Source organism: Miniopterus natalensis, chromosome 5 (genome assembly GCF_054644295.1).
Source record: "Miniopterus natalensis isolate mMinNat1 chromosome 5, mMinNat1.hap1, whole genome shotgun sequence".
Taxonomy (NCBI): domain Eukaryota; kingdom Metazoa; phylum Chordata; class Mammalia; order Chiroptera; family Miniopteridae; genus Miniopterus; species Miniopterus natalensis.
In genome coordinates this window covers 24,827,406-24,845,097 of record NC_142085.1, presented here as the reverse complement: position 1 = coordinate 24,845,097, position 17,692 = coordinate 24,827,406, and the positions used below count along the sequence as shown (strand labels likewise).

The following is a 17,692-nucleotide window of genomic DNA, read 5'->3' as shown; positions in this document are numbered from 1 at the left end:
GTTAATAATTGGTCTAAAAATAATGTTTTCCATAGAGATTAAGAGGTTTTATTGGAGTGCTAGTATTTTCCATAATTAGGGTTAAATATTTCTGAGGATAACGTAATTTAGGAAAGGCAGTATTACGTTGGAACATCATTACTGTGTTTTCTGTGCTTCGTATATTTATGAGTGTTGTGGTTTGTGGAATTATTCTTTTATTATAAAATATTTTTACATTTCAAAGAGACTATGTGGCAATATGAGAGGAATGTAATTTGAAATTCTGAGGCAGATGTTAAGGAATACAAGTGTGCCTTTATAGAGTAGTTAATATTTCTTTTGCTGTCATTTACATTTTTGAAATTATTAGCTTTTGCCTTTAAATTATGTTTTTCAGGTTGCTGCCGGGGCCACTGAGATATCAGTTTTTGGTGCTGCGTCTGAATCCTTTAGCAAGAAGAATATTAACTGTTCTATTGAAGAAAGTATGGAGAAGTTTGAGGAGGTCGTTAAGTCTGCAAGGCACCTGAATATTCCAGCACGAGGGTATGTATGAAATCCCGCAAATTCTGTTCAGTTAACATCCGTTGTTAAAGACCATTTACGAACCATCTAGACGTTATTTTACTGTTCATGATGATCTACACAGGGTATCTTAATTGTACCTTATTTGATCAGGGCCTTCACTATAGAGAGGTACATCTCATTAATAGCAGTTAATAATTATTAGTGTATCTTTTGTGCAGTGTTTAATGCAGTTGAGATCAGTGGGGCAAACATGCCAACCTGATATTGTTACTCATTTTATTAATACTAAATTATCCACATGCAGCCATTCTTTGATCTCAGCTCAGTGTGAGTTAGTAAATTGGTATAAACCCATAATAGCATTTGGAAAGGAATCATCTAATGGGATTTCCAAATACTTAAAAAAAAAATCAAGAACCTTAACTGTTTTCTTTAAAATAATATTTTATGTAGAACTTCAGTAGAGTATGTAAAACAGAATTGAGTCTTGGAGCTGCATTGGGAAGTTGGGCCCAGTATTTCACCCATTCAGCCCCACCCCTGAAACCGACTTACCTGCTTTCTCGGGGTGACCCTAAAGCAAAGGTAAAGAGGGAAGAAGAGAGAGAAAACCTGCTGTGTTTCTTGTTTGCTCTCAGGACAAGTAGTTGCAGCATCTGTTGCAAACAGGCTCTGCACCCAGGCCTGTGTTCTATGAAATGTATAATAAGCTCTTTGTTTCTTAAGAAAGAAGTTGTTTCTAAGACATACTAATTTTCCCTTGAGTTTTATCATTATGGGCATATTCTAAGCAGACCACATCATCTTACTAAATTAAAATGCATAGCATTTGTAAGAGAAGGTTGAGTTCTAGAATTGAATTTAGATGCAGGTTGAACTTCCTTTGGTTGAGGTGACCAAAGTTCCTGGTGGCAGGAAAGATTCAGCAATTAATGAGAAATTTTGAGTGATGGTATTAAAAAAGGATTAGAATTCAACCAAGGTCATTGGAAGAGCAAGTGGAATTAGCCTACACCATAATGAACTATCTTGTTGGTTCTCTTACTTTTGTTTTAACTTTTTTTAAATATATATATACTAAGTTTCCAACATGAGTTTCTAAAGATACAAAATTATTTTTGTAAATAAGTAATACATAATATGCAAAGCACATAAAGAGAAAAATTGTACAATAACATAATGTATTTCCATAGACAAAATAAAGGATGTCTGTTACTAAGGCAAAGTTACAAACCCACAATCAAAAAGAGGAGATGTACCGTAAGTTTCTAAATTCAAACAGACATAAGTTGTTTTGTCTCTCTTTTCTTTAAATAAAAGGGAAAAATAAAGGAGCTGTTGTATTTCTATGTGCGTTTAAGTGTGGAGTGTGGGTTCAGAATAAAGTAATTCTCACTGGAAAGTTGAAAAACCACATAAACATGAGAAGTAAAGTTCATGTGCAGCTTCCGCATCAACTAGGAAGTTTTTTTTAATGCTGAAAGATGGATGTAAACATAAATGGTATGATATCAGATTTTATCATCTTAGTTTTCCGCTTATAAAACAGAGTAGGTAATGTAATAAAGCTAATAGAAATCCTAGGTCCTTTTTATACCGATTATTGAACAATTAATATTGTCCCATTTAGAAGTAAAGAAACTTCTAACCGTGTTAAAATATAAAAAGTTTTCCAGGCTTTGACAGGAAGGGTACAGAAGTACAAGATGGAGAATTAATACATAGTCAAATGAATTAGTAAAGTACATTGGAGGCTTCCTGTAGGGTTCTGAGAAGTACATGTGTACTTCTCAAGGCAGGTTTGGATCATTTAAAACAGAACTCTTGGATTTTCTGAAACACTGGTCACTTTTAGAAATAAGGCTTTCAGTATGTGAGTTCACTATTTATTTGTGCAGTTGAAAATTATCTTCTCCCTTTCCCACACTTTCAGAGTTTATATTTTATTTTAACTGGGGATCTGGGTTTTAGCAAACTCATGGACGTGGACAATAGTGTAGTGATCGCCAGGGAGAGGAGGGGGTGGGGGCACGTGGAGGAAGGTAGTGGGAGATAAGTGGTGCTGGAAGGAGACTTGATTTGGGGTGGTGAACACACAATACAGTGTACAGATGATGATGTTATAGGATTGTGCACCTGAAATTTGTATAATTTTGTCAACCAGTGTCATCCCAATAAATCCAATAAAAAAGGGGGGAAAATAAATCCCTTCTCAGAAAAAGCACAGGCACTCATTATTAAAACTCATAGGCCTTTGGTACTCATTTAAAGAAAAGAGCCAGACTCGGTCAGCTAGTTGAAACCGAAGTCGATGCTTCAGCATGTCTTTCTATGGCAACAGCTGCATCGACGTGTACTTTATCAACATCCAGAAAATTTAGGTCGTCAGCTGTTAGATTTAAAGGTCATAAGACATTATGCATTTTACAGATGCTCACCATATAAATTTTTATAAAAACAGTAAACTTTCACTTGGTCAAAACAGCATCTTTTATTAAAGGTATGAAGGCCAGTGTTTGATTTCCTCCCCCCTGAAACACACACGTGCACATCCATGTGTACACATTTTTAATACTCAGAACTTGATATAACATCTGGGACACATTGGGAAAAGATAGCATGCCAGATCATTGCCATAAAATGCCAAGTCAGCTAACTACTGCCGCATATGCACTATATGTGAATGAGCAATGAAATGTTTGCATTTTGAACTTCATTTTTTAATGTGTAATTCACATCACATATTGAAAAAAAAATCTGGGTTATTTTTCATTTTGTCTAAATTTTTAAAAAGTGAAAAAGACAAAGAAAAATAGAAGCGTCTGATAAATATAATCATTTTCTTTTTATCAATGGCATTTATTAAAAAAATCATCTTGGTTGGTCAAGATCCTTTTAAAATTGAAATGCCTCGAAATATCAATGTAATAACTGTACTATATCATATAAGACATTCAGGTTTTATTTCTTTTTGTTTAACGTAAGTAACAACTTCTCTTTAATGAATCACGTGCCCTAAGTGTTTGTGACAATAATCACACGCTCACTCTGTTTGTGAGAATATGAATTTAAAAAGGAAACTATCATTGAGGTGCCCTTATTAATGTTGCTATTAAAATGCTTATAAATGTATATGAAAATTCACAATTCACAAGGTCAGTAGTTGTGCATATCAAAGCAAACAAACATTTTTTACATAATTATGTGTTAGGCCTCTCCTATAAAATGACATGATGTGATTTGATTCATGATTAACCTCCTGAGCCTACTGAAAAAAAACACAAAAAACAAAACAAAGCTGTACTCTAAACAATTTTTAGGAGCCAAATAAAATTATTCACCCACAATTTTTGACTGTGAACTATAACTGCAGAATTTCTCCTCAAATTCCCAGAAAACAAATGAAGGTACAGAATGAGAACAGGGGTAAAGGCGAATTAGTAATTAAACTAGTAGTGACAATCACAGGTGACTTTTACATAAAGAAAAACAAAGACAGCTATAGGGTGTGGTCATGTTTTACTTTCGTCTCGTATTTTTTAGTGAGGTAACATTGGTTTGTAACACTATACAAGTTTCAGTTGTATATTATAACTCAAATTCCATATGCAATGTAGCATACTTATCACTAAAAGTCAGCTTTTCATTCTTCCTCATATGTCTGGCCTCCTGTATCCATTTTGCCCCCTCCTTGCTCTCTGGTGTCCGCCAATCCATTGTCCGAATCTGTGAGTTTTTTTTTGTTTTGTTCAGTTTTTTTTTAATATTCCACATATGAGTGAATTCATGTAATTTTTGTTCTTTTAATTCTGATTTATTTTACTTAGCATAATACCCTTAAGGTCCATCCATTTTGTCACAAATGGCAATATTTCATCATCTTTATGGCCAAGTCGTATTCCAGTACATATACACCACCTCTTTATCCATTCATTGGTTGATGAACACTTAGGGTGCTTCCATGTCTTAGCTATTGTAAATAATGCTGCAGTGAACATGAGATATATATACATTTTTTTAATTAGTGTTTTCATATTTTTTAGATAAATACCCAGAAGTGGAGTAGCTGGATAATATGGTAGTTCTATTTTTAATTTTTTGAAGAACCTACGTACTGTTTTCCACAGTAACTACTAATTTACAATCCCACCAACTGTTGATGAGGGTTCCCTTTTCTCCACTTCCTGTCCAACACTTGTTATTTCTTTTTGATAATAACCATACTAAAAGGTGTGAGGTGATATTTCATTGTGGTTTTGATTTGTATTACCTTAATAATTAGTGATGTTGAAGAACTTTTTATGTGCCTGTTGGTCAACTGTATATCTTCCTTGGAAGAAAGTCTACAAGCCCTCTGCCCATGTTTTAATCAGGTTGCCTGTGTTTGTTTATTATTGTTGAGTTGTATAAGTTCTTTATATATTTTGAATATTAACCCCTTATTGAAAATTCATTCCAAATATCTTCTCCCATTCACTTGGTTGCCTTTTTATTTTGTTGATGGTTTCTTTTACTGTGCAGAGATTTTAATTTGAAGTAGTCCTATTTGTTTATTTTTGTGTTTGTTTCCCTTGCTGTTGGAGTCAAACCCACAAGAACATTGATAAGATCCAGGAGCTTAGTGCCTATGTTTTCTTCTAAATAATTTATGATTTTAGGTCTTACATTTAAGTCTTTAATCCATGTTACTGTTTTCCCTTTGAGAGATTATTTATAACTCAACACATTTATTAAAGAATTTGCAACCAGCTTATTTGTTAGTCAAACCTTTAGGCCACGATGTAGATGTTGTATTTCCTACCCTTCTCTTGTCTAATGCAAAAGGTCGTTTTGGATTCTGATCCTGACCCTGAAAGTAATAGCAGTCTTATTGAGTGAGATAATGAGCTTTATTTAGGGCTCAGTTTTTTAAATATCCAGTGACTACCAGGCAGTATTTCTCATGATTGATACAGCAAATACCTTCCATTGGATAATCTACCCCAATCAAATTCACGTGCACATTTGACACTATCTTCTTGTAAATGAACAGCTTATTGGTCAAGTTCCTTTGTAACTTCTACTGTTAGACTGAGGCCTTTGTGTTGGCCTGGAAGAACAAATTCAAATCATAACTTACCAAAATATGGTACGTAAAATTCTAAAATGGAGACATCTGTTAAAGTTATTTTCTTTCATACATGTGGTCTGTAGGAGGGTTTGTACTTCTTTTAGCCTTAGATATTACCCCATCTCTGCTGTGTGCTAGAATTGCACATGCCAGCAATAGTTAAGAGGTAGAATCTGTGTTTGTGCAGTCATGCTTAAATAGCTATTATATAGAGCTGTTGAGGAAAGAATGTGTTTTGTCATTTCTCACAAAATTAGCATTTTAGAGCAAATGGAGAAGAATCTTAGCAGCATTGCTTCTTGAGACCAAGAGACAGTCTTCATTTATTTCTACAGGGATAAGTGCATCATAGTCTCTCAAAAATTATTTTTGGAGGGTTTACTAGTAATGGGATGCTAATGAAATAGGTTGATATATTCTGCATTAGTATGTCAGAGCAGCTCATATATTTAAATGCCTTGATTACCTTTAGACATTACATGTCATCTCATCATTCTTGGCATTGTTTTTCTCTTCTGAGGTTAGCAATAGTTGACTCTTTTCACTCTAATTGATTGTGACATTTATTCAGGCTTTTATTGATACTTTTTTTGTTTTGTTTTGCCAAGATGATTGGAGGAACATGAGATGATTGTGGGGAGGTAGGCTTGGGTAAGGCCTAAGTGTAGGCGCTTTTTCATGATTCAGTTGTAGGTGAAGTTGTTTAACGACTTGAATGCCTCAGTTTTACCATTTATCATGATTTTTCATAATACAGATGCTCCTTGATTTACAATGGGGTTGTCCTGAAAAACTCATAAATTGGAAATATAATAAGTTGAAAATGCATTAAATACACCTAACCTTCCCAACATCATAGCCTCACCTACTTTAAAGATGCTCAGAACAATTGCACTAACCTACAGTTTGGCAAAATCCTCTAATGCAGTGGATACACAGTAGAGTGCCATTTGTTTACCCTAATGATTATGTGGCTGACTGAGAGTGTCAGCTCATTGGTTCTGCCCAGCATCACGAGAGAGTGTTGTGTTGTTCATATGGTTAGCCAGGGAAAAAGATCAAAATTCGATATTTCAAGTATGGTTTCTACTGAATGCACATGGTTTTCTCACCATCCTAAAGTCAAAAATTGTAAGTCAAACCATTGTAAATCAGGGACTGTCTGTACTGATAAGTGGCTTCAACAGGCTCACATAAAACACATTTCAATCTGCAGAGTTTATTGTAACACTACACTTTTTAATTTTAGCACAGTTTTATTACTTTGTCATCCTAAATAATGTTTAAAACGTGGTTCCAAGTCTCAACTTCCAAATAGTGCTATCATACCTAGCTATGGGACCTAGAACATTAATAGCCTGGATCTAGCTATGCATTTATTGTATAGATGAGCAATTTTATAGAAAATTATTCAGAAGGTGAAAATGACATTTTAACTAATATATTAGTACATTAATTCATTCAAGAAATATTGAGTGTTTTATATAATATACTGTCTTGTGATACTATGTGGAATATGAAAAATGAAATATTAGCCTAATTTCAAAGAGTTAGCAGCAGACTGGTAATTATTATTATATTGTCCAAAAAAAAGGCAAGTGCATTAAGAGAGATACAGAAAAATCCTATTAAGTTTAAAGTAATACTGTATTAAAATGTTCTGGAGTTATTTGGAGAAAGTTCATGAAGGAGGTGTTAATTAAATAAAGTCATTAAAGATAGGTAAATACATGGAACATGCTCAGAAATAACGGCCTTTTCAGTCAGGGCAGGAAATCTACAAAGAGCAAAGGCATAGTGAAGACAAATCTCAAGAAATGTTTGGGGAACAGGAAGAAGGTTACTTTTGCTGGAATAGGAATTTGGGAGGCCCGGTAATGGAAGAGAGGTAGAAAGTTAGATTGAGGTTTCAAAAATTGCTGAACCTGAATACTAAGCTTATTTGGTAGATAATGCCAAGCCATTAAAAGATTTTCAAAGTGGGAAAATACGTAGTGATACCTGTTCTCTAGGAATATTATTGGCAATAGACGGAGTAAAAATGAGTGGCAGGAACTAGAGGCAAGGAGAACATGTAGGAGACATCTGTGGCTGTCCTGGAGAGGGCACTTAGGAACTATTGTGTGTGCTTGGCTGTCACTGGCAGAGGTCACCTGCTGTAGAGGCTGAAGGGGAAGAATTAGCCAACCTTTGAGTATGTTCTCAAACATAACCTTCAGGTGATTTAGCAAGACAGACTCTGGAAATGACTTTCATTTTTTTTAAGTGGCAAATGCAGGGGAAACAGGGAAGAGCATAATTTTGGACAGACTGAGTTTAATATGCCATCTGAATGTGTCAACAATCAATTCATAATATTCAGGAGGAGATTGGGAGTTGTTCCTGGAGTTATCTGCATAGTGGTGAGAGAGAGACTATGAGGAACTGAGCTGATGCAGAGACTCCTTTTTCTATCCCCATTGCAAACATATAAATATAACAACTTTTAAAACATATAGCCAAGCTCAGAAAAGAAAGTCCCCAGATTCTGTCAAAGAAAATGTGATTAGCATGCAGGTTGATGCCACTAGCACATGGGGGTATCTATCCTAGATACAATCCCTAGTGGCTTAGAAATAGGATTTTAATGTCTATATGGGACATTAAAATGTCTAAAACATGGATTTGTAATGGAGTATTCTTGGAGCCTGAAAACACCTCCTTGCCTTGCCAGTGCAGTCACTAGAACCTATGCCATGTATAGTTTTGATTGTGGATTTATAACACACGAGTATTGTAGAAACCTAGCTGAGAAATTAAGGTAGAAATTTGTCCAGGGACTGGTAAAGTCCTCAGGGCAAGTGCAAGGAAGTCAGGCTTGCTTCTTAGGGATGTTTAACTAATACAGGACTTGTAGAACTCCTACAATAACTAAAATCACTATGAAAACATACCAAGTAAAAATTATAAATTTAACCACCTAGCTAAATGATACGGCGGGGATAAATATGCAGGGTGGAGGGAATCAATGGGGGAATGAAGGGGGCGCCGAATACTTTCAGCAACAAAGATAATTTAAAAAAAATGCTGTGGCATAGTAGTGGGGAGATTACTGAGATTAGATACTATCAAGTCTGTATCACTTTTAATACAAGGGAATCAGTCACTCCCGGTGAGGCAGTATTGCTAATAGCTGAGTGGTTCTCAGTTGACAGACTAATGGAACTTTAAAAATTATTTTAAAATATTAAAGGTTGGATTCCATTATCTAAGTTTCTGATTCAGCTAGTTTGGGGAGTATCCTAACCATCAGGGTTTCGTTGTTGTTTTTTTCGTTTGTTTGTTTGTTTGTTTGAAGTTTCCCAGGTGATTCTGTGCAGCTGAGTCTGAGAATCCCTGTAGAAGATTATTGGAAAAGAGCAGAAGTCTAGAAACTGATGTTAGCCACTAGTCAAAGCAGACAACGTAGCACATTTTCATCATGATGGAGGCCTTTCACGCTCATGAAGATGCCTTACTTTTTGCCAATGGTTGGCAAGCTTTTTCTGTAAAGGCCAGAGTAATATTTTAGGTTTTGTGATTCAGATGGTCTCTGATTCAACTACTCAGCTCTGTAGTTCTAGTACAGAAGTAGCCATGGGTAATAGCTCAACAGATGGGCATGGCTTTGTTCCAATAAAATTTTATTTGCAAAAGAAGAATGGGGAGGATTTGCGTTTTGTGCCTTAGTTGGCTGACCTGTGTGCTAGTGTGTTTAAGTACAGTTAGAGAACACACTTGAGAACCATCACATTGCATCCCCTTTGGAGAAAGTAGCCCCATGTATGAAAAGTGACTACTCAGCTTACAAGGATGGAGAACATGGGAAGATGAAATGCAATGGAGAGTGAAGAGCAGGCAAGCCACAGGCCTGGAGAGGACTAGCAGGGAAGCCCGAGTAAATGCAAATGTGCTCGGAGAGACAGGGTTGTGGCATAAAGTGGTAGCTGTGGCCGGGTGATAATGCAGGAAAGGTTAGTTTTATATTGTTTTGCATTTGTTATCTTTTGCTTGTTTTTCATATTTAGAGGAACAGCATATAAGTGGATGTCTTGGATTTTCTACTTAATCACATCTAGATATTTTGGGTTCAAAAATCAATGTACTTAAATTTCCAGCACATTATCTATAATCGTTATATCTGAATTGAAAAAACTGCCTTTTGACTCAGTGATCTCACTTCTGGGAACATATCCTAAGAATCCTGAAATACTAATTTGAATGACTATTTTGCTCATTGCAGCATTATTTACAATAGCTAAGATCTGGAAACAGCCCAAGTGCCCATCAGTAGATGAGTGGATAAAAAAGCTGGGGTACATTTACACCGTGGAATACTACATGGCTGTAAAAAAGGAACTCTTACTTTGGGGGATAGCATGGATGTGTTGCCGGAAGAATGAATGGGCCAGATTTCCCAAACAGGAGTGGGAATGAGGTGGAGGTTCTTGGGGTACCCCTGAAATATGCATTTCAGAAGCCCCCATGGGAGGATGGGATGTGGAAGAAGGCTTTATTTGTGGTAAGTTAACATTTCTCAGGTTCCAAAGTCTGCTGCCCTTTAAGCGAGTCCTGGAAAAGGTGCAGCAGAGCCAGAAACCAGGCCAGTGCCCAGGGTTTTCATTCCATGCTGCAGCTGAGTGTGGTTCAGTACTCAGGCCAGATTAAAGTCCATTAGTCCATGTGTGGAGCCCAACACGGCCTTGTGCCATGTGGGCACAAGGGAACATATCCCCGTGTCACAGGAGAGTCAGGAACCTGGTGTGTGAGAGAAAAGAGGGAACTTCCTTTGTTTGGGCATTTTAAACATTCAGGTTTCTTTCACTTGCAGTCACCATGCCCATCCTGGCCACTAATTTGCTCCCAGGTACAACTGGCAGACACCTTTACACATCACTCAGACCTTACTGGCATGCGTCTAAATGGCCTTTATTCAGTCCCTTCCTCCATCTATCAGCCAGCGGGGAACAGACTAGGAGAAGGTTAAATGCAGCTTTTTGGCAGAACTGTATGAATGGCATGCCTGTATCTAGTCTTCCCTTTTCTCCTTTCCTGTTAAATAATAACCAGGATATTACAACGGCATCAGATGGACCTGGAGATTGTTATTATGCTAGGTGAAATAAGCTGGCCAGAGAAAGACAAATACCATATGATCTCACTTATATGTGGGATCTAATGAACAAAATAAACGGATGAACAAAATACAGACAGAGGCATGGATACATGGAACGGACTGACAGCTGTCAGAGTGAGAGGGTGGAGGGACTGGATGAAAGAAAGCGAAGGGATTAGCCAAAAAAAAAAAATACACACAACACAAACTTTAGACAGACAACAGTGTGGTGATAACCAGAGGGAAACGGGGTTGGGGACTAGGTGGAGGTGGGCAGGGGACATGGGGACAGAAAGAGACTTTGCTTGGGGCGATGGGCCCATGATGCAGTGTGCAGGTGATGATTTATGGGGCTGTGCACTTGAAACCTGTGTGGTTTTGTTAACCAATATCACTCCAATAAATTCAATAAAAAATAATTGCTCTTTTTCATTCTTAGCCACCTTCTCCAATGTTATGTTTGCATAAAAACGTTTTGCATAATCACATATCTTGATTAAATTCAAACAATAAACTTCGTTTATAATAATTGGAAAAGCAGTAAGGTGGGTTTCCTGCCCAGCATGCCTTTCAAATTTTATTTGGATTTATTATCGTCCCCCTTCCCTGTCCTCATAACTGCTTGGTTGGCTTCTTAAACTGCTCGTTTAATGTCAAAACACAACTGTATTCACATTTTAATACTTTTGAAATTAGATTACATCTTTAGAATAAATAGATATGTATTGAATTATTTAATATTTTTTGTATTTTCTTACTCTAAGACCTATAGTGAAATTTATAGTATATCTTCCAGTCAACAGCAAGGAATCTAGGAAATACGGTATCGTCTTCTCTCCTGGTTTTGCCTCCACCTTCCTCTGGTAATCACCTCCAGGGTTCCCAAGGAGTTACATTTATGGACAACAAACCCGATCTTGTCAATACCTTACCTAATAATTCTGAGTGCCTCAAAGTAAGTTGAGTGATCGCAGAGTTCAGCCTCCTTGGTGTGGCATTCAAAGGCCTTTCATATTCTGGCCCAAAGAACCAGATCTCCGGCCTCATTGCCCATCCCCCCTTCCCCCTTTCTGCCTTCTGTGAATTGCTTCATTCCTGACACTCAGATGCATGATGCATTATTTTAATACAAGTGTTGTAAAGTGTCTGAGGAAAGTTTAATAAAATGGGATTGCTAAAACAGACTTTTTCTAGAGTTTAATACTTTAAGATGGAAACATATCATTGTCCTTGCAGGAAAGGCTTGACTTTTTAAATTGTTGAAGAAGCTTATGGAATATCTTTATTTGGAGCCTTTTAAAAGCAGACCAGACCCTCTTCTGTTTGGAATGATTTAGGTACACCCACAAGAGATAAATAAGATGAACCTTGAGGTTGTGGCCAGTTCTAAGAGTTTGGGGGTGATTAATGACTCTCTAAATGAGGCCAAGACATCCAGATGGGAGTGAAGAGAGAAGTTCAGTTAGTTATCTACATGCCCTTTCTATATGGTTCCAAAAACCTGGACAGTTGACAGTAGAATATGTACTTATTTAAATAAAACTATATATTTCACTGGTATTTTCCATTTTGAATGTTCACCTGCTGCTGTAGTGTAAACAACCCCCTAAGATAAACACCTATGTCTTATTCCCCTCAGCCATTAAATAACATATCAAATTATTAGAGAGATAAGATGTGAGTTTAATTGAAAATGTTCCAAAATTGTTTTTGTGTGGTCTGTGCGTGAAACAGTACTGAAGAATGTAAAATAAATTTTCTTGATGACTTTTTGGCTATATCTTTATTTTAATAAAATGGAAATTAGAAAGTGGCTTATCTACTGTCCTCATATTTACATGGTTCTGTATTTTAAATCTAGGTATGTGTCCTGTGCCCTGGGTTGTCCATATGAAGGAAGCATCACACCGCAAAAAGTGACAGAAGTAAGATATGCCCTTGGTTTTCTGGTTCATGGTAAAATGATGTATATTATTTTAAAAAGTGGTCTATTTCCCTTACTACTTAGTACATCTGCACAACAAAGGCTAAAGGGAACCATGGAGTGGGAGACAAGTGTGATCGCTTAACTAATGGTTTCATTTTAACACTGAAGACCTACGTATTGCCTATAACTCTTCAAAGTTAAATAACATTTGAGTTTTATCTTTTGGTGGTCAAAGGTGGAGGGACTAAAAGCATCTACATTGCTTTGATGTGGGTAAACTGCAGTGAGTCACCTTTCCATCAGAATGTCCGAACAGTTTATGCACACTTGAGTTTTGCTTTGGTTGCTCAGGTAGCATTCCTTTGTTTTTCCCCTACCTGCTTTTGGCACATGTATGGAGTATACACTGCTTCAGGGTTGTGTTCTTTTGAGACCCTATAGCTCTTACTGCTGAGATCCAAGTTCAATTTTTACTTACTATTCCTATTAATTGATACCAATGAATGCAAAATACTCAGTCCTTGAGATTACATTAGCCTATCTCAAAAACTCTTGTATATGAAGTCTATTAATGTGTACCTGTTGTTAGGGTTGTTAATGTTCATAAACTTACTAATGTGGTGAAGCAGGGAAGATGGCTTAGTTAGAAATCAAAATTTAGGCTGGATAAACTTTCAGTTTGGCTAAAGCCAATCCTGTTTTTGTGTATTCATTTGAAATTTTGAAATTCACTGCAGATTTTTCAAATGACAGATAGCCCATGGTCCATTATTTAAGCAAGACCTTTGCACAAAGAGGCAGATATACTAAAATTAGATCCTTCCAAGACTCTGTTAATAATTTGTATTGGCAATTATGTATTTTTCCCCCCTTAAAGAACACTTCCAAAATGGTATGAATTCAAACTCCACAAAACCCAGATCCAATTCTGCCGATACACCAAACCCCTTGCTCTTCTGCCTCTGCCTGGAGCCATTTCTGGACGGACCACACGCACCCTCAGGCTCTCCATGCACCAGAATGCCAAGAGCAGTTGCTGAAAAGAATTATGTAACAGGCAGATGAGAAACATTAGGGATTCATCACTAGCGACTTTTAATGGGCCTTCTGTGCTATTCTAATATATCTTGTAGCCAGCTCACTCTCCTACGTTCTGAATGACTAATGCGAATTGTGTTCACACTCTAGTCCTTCAAGTCTGCAGCCCTCCCCCTCCCCCTCCCCTGGTGCCCTGCATCTTCAGCTGTTCACACTCCTCATTCACCCGATTATGTTCGAGCAGCCTCTGGCCTTCACTGGGCATCCTCACCTGGTTACCAACTATCTCCTTCCTTCTGCATCTAAACCCCTTCAAAAGGCTCTCTGCAGCAGCGGTGTCCATTTCCTCGTGTGCCACCAACTCTTCATCTTACCCAAGGTGACTCCTAGGCCATCCATCACTCCACTGAAATCCCTCTTTATAAGATCACTTCTTACCACTCGGGCCAAGAAACGCAAGATGATATTTAATTCTCACCTTGACTTCTCAGCAGAATGTGGGATTAGTGATCATTCCCTCCTTCCTGCCACCCTGTATCCCTGGTCTTCCCTCAACTTCACACTTAGGACTTTCATCTAACTGGTTAGGTCTCTCCTTTGAAGACTTTTCTCCTCTCCCAGGACAATAAGAAATCCAGCATTTAATAGGTGATAGAAGAGAATGAATGAGCATTATAATTTTTTAAAAAATATGTTTTTATTTTTTTTTTTTTTTGAGAGGGAGAGAGAGAGAAACATAAATGTGAGAGAGAACCATTGATCAGTTGCCTCCGGTACCCACCCTGACCAGGGACCAAACCCGAAACCTGGGCATGTACCCAAACTGGGAATTGAACCAGCGACCTTTTGGTGCACAGGACGGTGCTCAACCAACTGAGCCACACCGGCCAGGGCAGCATTATTTTTTAATCCAATTTTCCATCCAGTAATAGTCTTCTATCTGGACTAGATAGACCTTCTGAGACCATCCATCCTACTTTTGATATTGTTATTTCTATTGCCTTTCCAAAAAAGAAACCTGATTATATCACTACTATCCCAAATTCTGCCATGAGAATTTTTATTGCTCTTTATGATAGAATCCTCAACCAAAATCCTAAACTTGGTTGATTTGCAAGGCTCTGTGTGGTCTGCCCCATGCCTACCTCTCCAGCTTCATGTAGCTTAATTCCCCTTTGGTTTTCACTTTCTCACCACATTGTCCTTTACATTTGACTTTTTCCCCTCTCTGGAATGCTCTTTGCATTTTCTATTTCAGCTTCCCAGAACACACTTGCCTCTGCATTTGATATTCTACCTGGAATATTCTTCTCAGACTCTTCTTTCTCAGCCTTGTCAACAAGTTAATGCTTACTTTATCTTAAACTGTCACTTGGGCCCTTGCTGCTTGACAGATCTAGGTCAGTTTCCTCTGCCACGTGCTCTCAGAATCCTGTTTCTTTGTTTAAAAATTCTTATTTTAGTTGTAATTACACATTCCTGAATGGAACTGATTAAGGTCTGTCCTCATTTGACTCCAGGCTCCATAACAGCATGAGCCATGTCAACATTTGTTTCCCCGTCTATCCCAGCACCTAGCACAGTGCCTGGCATGAAATGGCACTGAAGAAATACATAATAAATGAGTTACTGAGTGAATGTGTGCCAGATTTTGTGTAAAGTGATTTATACATATTCTCATTTCATTTTCACAGCCAAATATGTCATCATTGTCATTGTAATTCTTAAAAAAATAAAAATCAGGATTAGAAAATATGTGAAATAAAGACATTTTGTTGTATTTTACAGACTAGGGACTGAAGTTTTAAAGGGTTAATTTCCTGCCCAGTGTCCCATGACTAACATGAGTGACAGCTGAGGTTTAGATCCAGGCCTGCTCCATTCCAGAACCCATGTCTTTGTCAACATACCATGCTGCCTTCATGCGAATTCTTGCTGCTCTTTGAAGTAACATTAGTTATTCAGCTCGAAGGGACCTTGCAGTATATCTCTTTACAATATCACTTCTTAGCACTTGACTCAAGAAATGCAAGATCATATTCATATGTGCCTCTGTTTATGAGCCGGAAAAAGTAAGCCAGAAATATCGAGTTGCTCTGTCGATCAATTATAAAGCTACCGAGCGACAGAGTTGAAACTGGTATTGATATTTCTTGACCCCTAATCTAAAGCCTTGAGAAAAGCTACTTCCAAAGTAAATTTTTAATGCTTCCATTTGATTAAAGGGTTGAGAAAAGTGAGCCTGCCATAGTTGAAATTGTAGTTTATGATTCCTAAGTGAACATGTAAATGGATGATAGTTATGACTCGAAGACAAACTTGAATATTCTAAAAAAGATAAAGTAATGTCATTCAGGACTTTATATAATGCTTAGGATTTAATTATCAAGGAAATGGACCAAGAACTAAAATGTTTTCCATGGATATGTCAAGATCTCAGTTGTGATTTTTACCTCTAGATGGTGTTTGCTGAGGAACAACAGGGTTGAGTCTGTTCGTTTCCATTGTCCCAATAGGTATCTAAGAGGTTGTACGGCATGGGCTGTTACGAGATCTCTCTGGGAGACACAGTTGGAGTGGGAACTCCGGGAAGCATGAAGAGAATGTTGGAAAGCGTCATAAAGGAAATCCCGCCCAGTGCTCTCGCTGTTCACTGTCATGACACATACGGACAAGCCTTAGCCAATATTCTCACGGCCCTTCAGGTATTTTTTGTTATTTGTGTGCATGTAAGGTGTGTATCCTTATGTGTAATAGAAACATGTTAAGAGCTTCAGTGAGAACATTTTCAAATTTTTACGGATATATATTTAAACAGTGTCTGCTACATGACAAGCACTCGGGAGATACTTGGCTGTTGCACTTTTTTTTTGGGGGGGGCAGTGATATCTCTTATAACTGTTTAGTTGACTTGGTAAAATTCCTGAATTTATTCTTCTTAAGGTATTAATCCTCTTAAAGCTGTATCTGCTTTTTTCAGTTCCCATGCACTTCCAGCCATAAAATTTAATAGGTTGAAATACGATAGCATTTTGAGGTGTGCAAAGCACGAAGATAGTGGAGTGTACTGTCGTAATCATGTAACTAATGTTCTTTTTGATAATTTGGTGCTCTATGATGAGAAGATGTGGTGCTGAAATATAGAATACTTTGCTTAAGATGTTTTTTCTGATATTGGCAAGCATACTTCTGAAAGGACCCCTGGTTTTTATCAAGTATATTCTGTTAGATGATCAAAATGAAGATATCTAGAAAGGTGGAGATTAAAAGGTATTTATTAAATTCTAATGATAATTATTTTGACTATATTTAAAAGAGTAGGTATAAATAGCATTTTAAGGATATTGTTCTAAAACGGTGTTTCTTAAACTCAGCTAAAAATAGATTCATTTGATGACCTTAGAACACAAGATTTTGACGAGTAAAGATATGACTCTATGATAAAGTGTTTTGTTGAAGCTGAAAATCAGTAAGTAAAGCTTAATGTCACAGTCCTAAAGTGCGCAGTCTCTTGGCAGAATTTGAAAAGCATTGTGAAGATCAAGCCCCACAAGGGCTTATTTTGACTTTGTAACATATGTGCTCAAATCCGTATTTATCCTCTGGAAGCAGGCAAGGAACATTGTATTGAATTAGAAGAGAAAATCATATCCCGTGGACTTCGGGGCGTGGGAATTTTTACAGTTTTCCTTTCCTAGGTATTTTAGTTTCTAAAACAGAGAACTAGGCATCACTTCAGGATTTTGTGTTCAGCTGCAACTGTAACTTATTAGATGTTCCTGACCAGCAAGTTCCTAAGTTCCTGAAGAGGTATGTCTCGGCCTGTCTCTGTCTTTCTGTCTCTCTTTCTCTCTCACTCATTTCTCAATATGAATATATCCTCAGTATGGCAACACACTGAGTGGTATTTTATCCTTGTATTATTATATAATGAATGATAGTTTAGTTCTTTGGGATACAGGCTACAGAGCAA

The 17,692-nt window shown here is 37.2% G+C and overlaps 1 protein-coding gene across 1 annotated transcript in view; it reads left to right on the top strand.

The window, feature by feature from the left end:
* HMGCLL1 (3-hydroxy-3-methylglutaryl-CoA lyase like 1) overlaps positions 1-17,692 on the top strand; it is a 132,485-nt gene that overhangs the window by 62,819 nt on the left and 51,974 nt on the right. Inside the window, exons 5-7 of the mRNA XM_087817451.1 lie at positions 380-528; positions 12,616-12,679; positions 16,236-16,424. Of these exons, the coding sequence (XP_087673577.1) occupies positions 380-528; positions 12,616-12,679; positions 16,236-16,424 (402 nt within the window). The remainder of the gene's footprint in view (positions 1-379; positions 529-12,615; positions 12,680-16,235; positions 16,425-17,692) is intronic.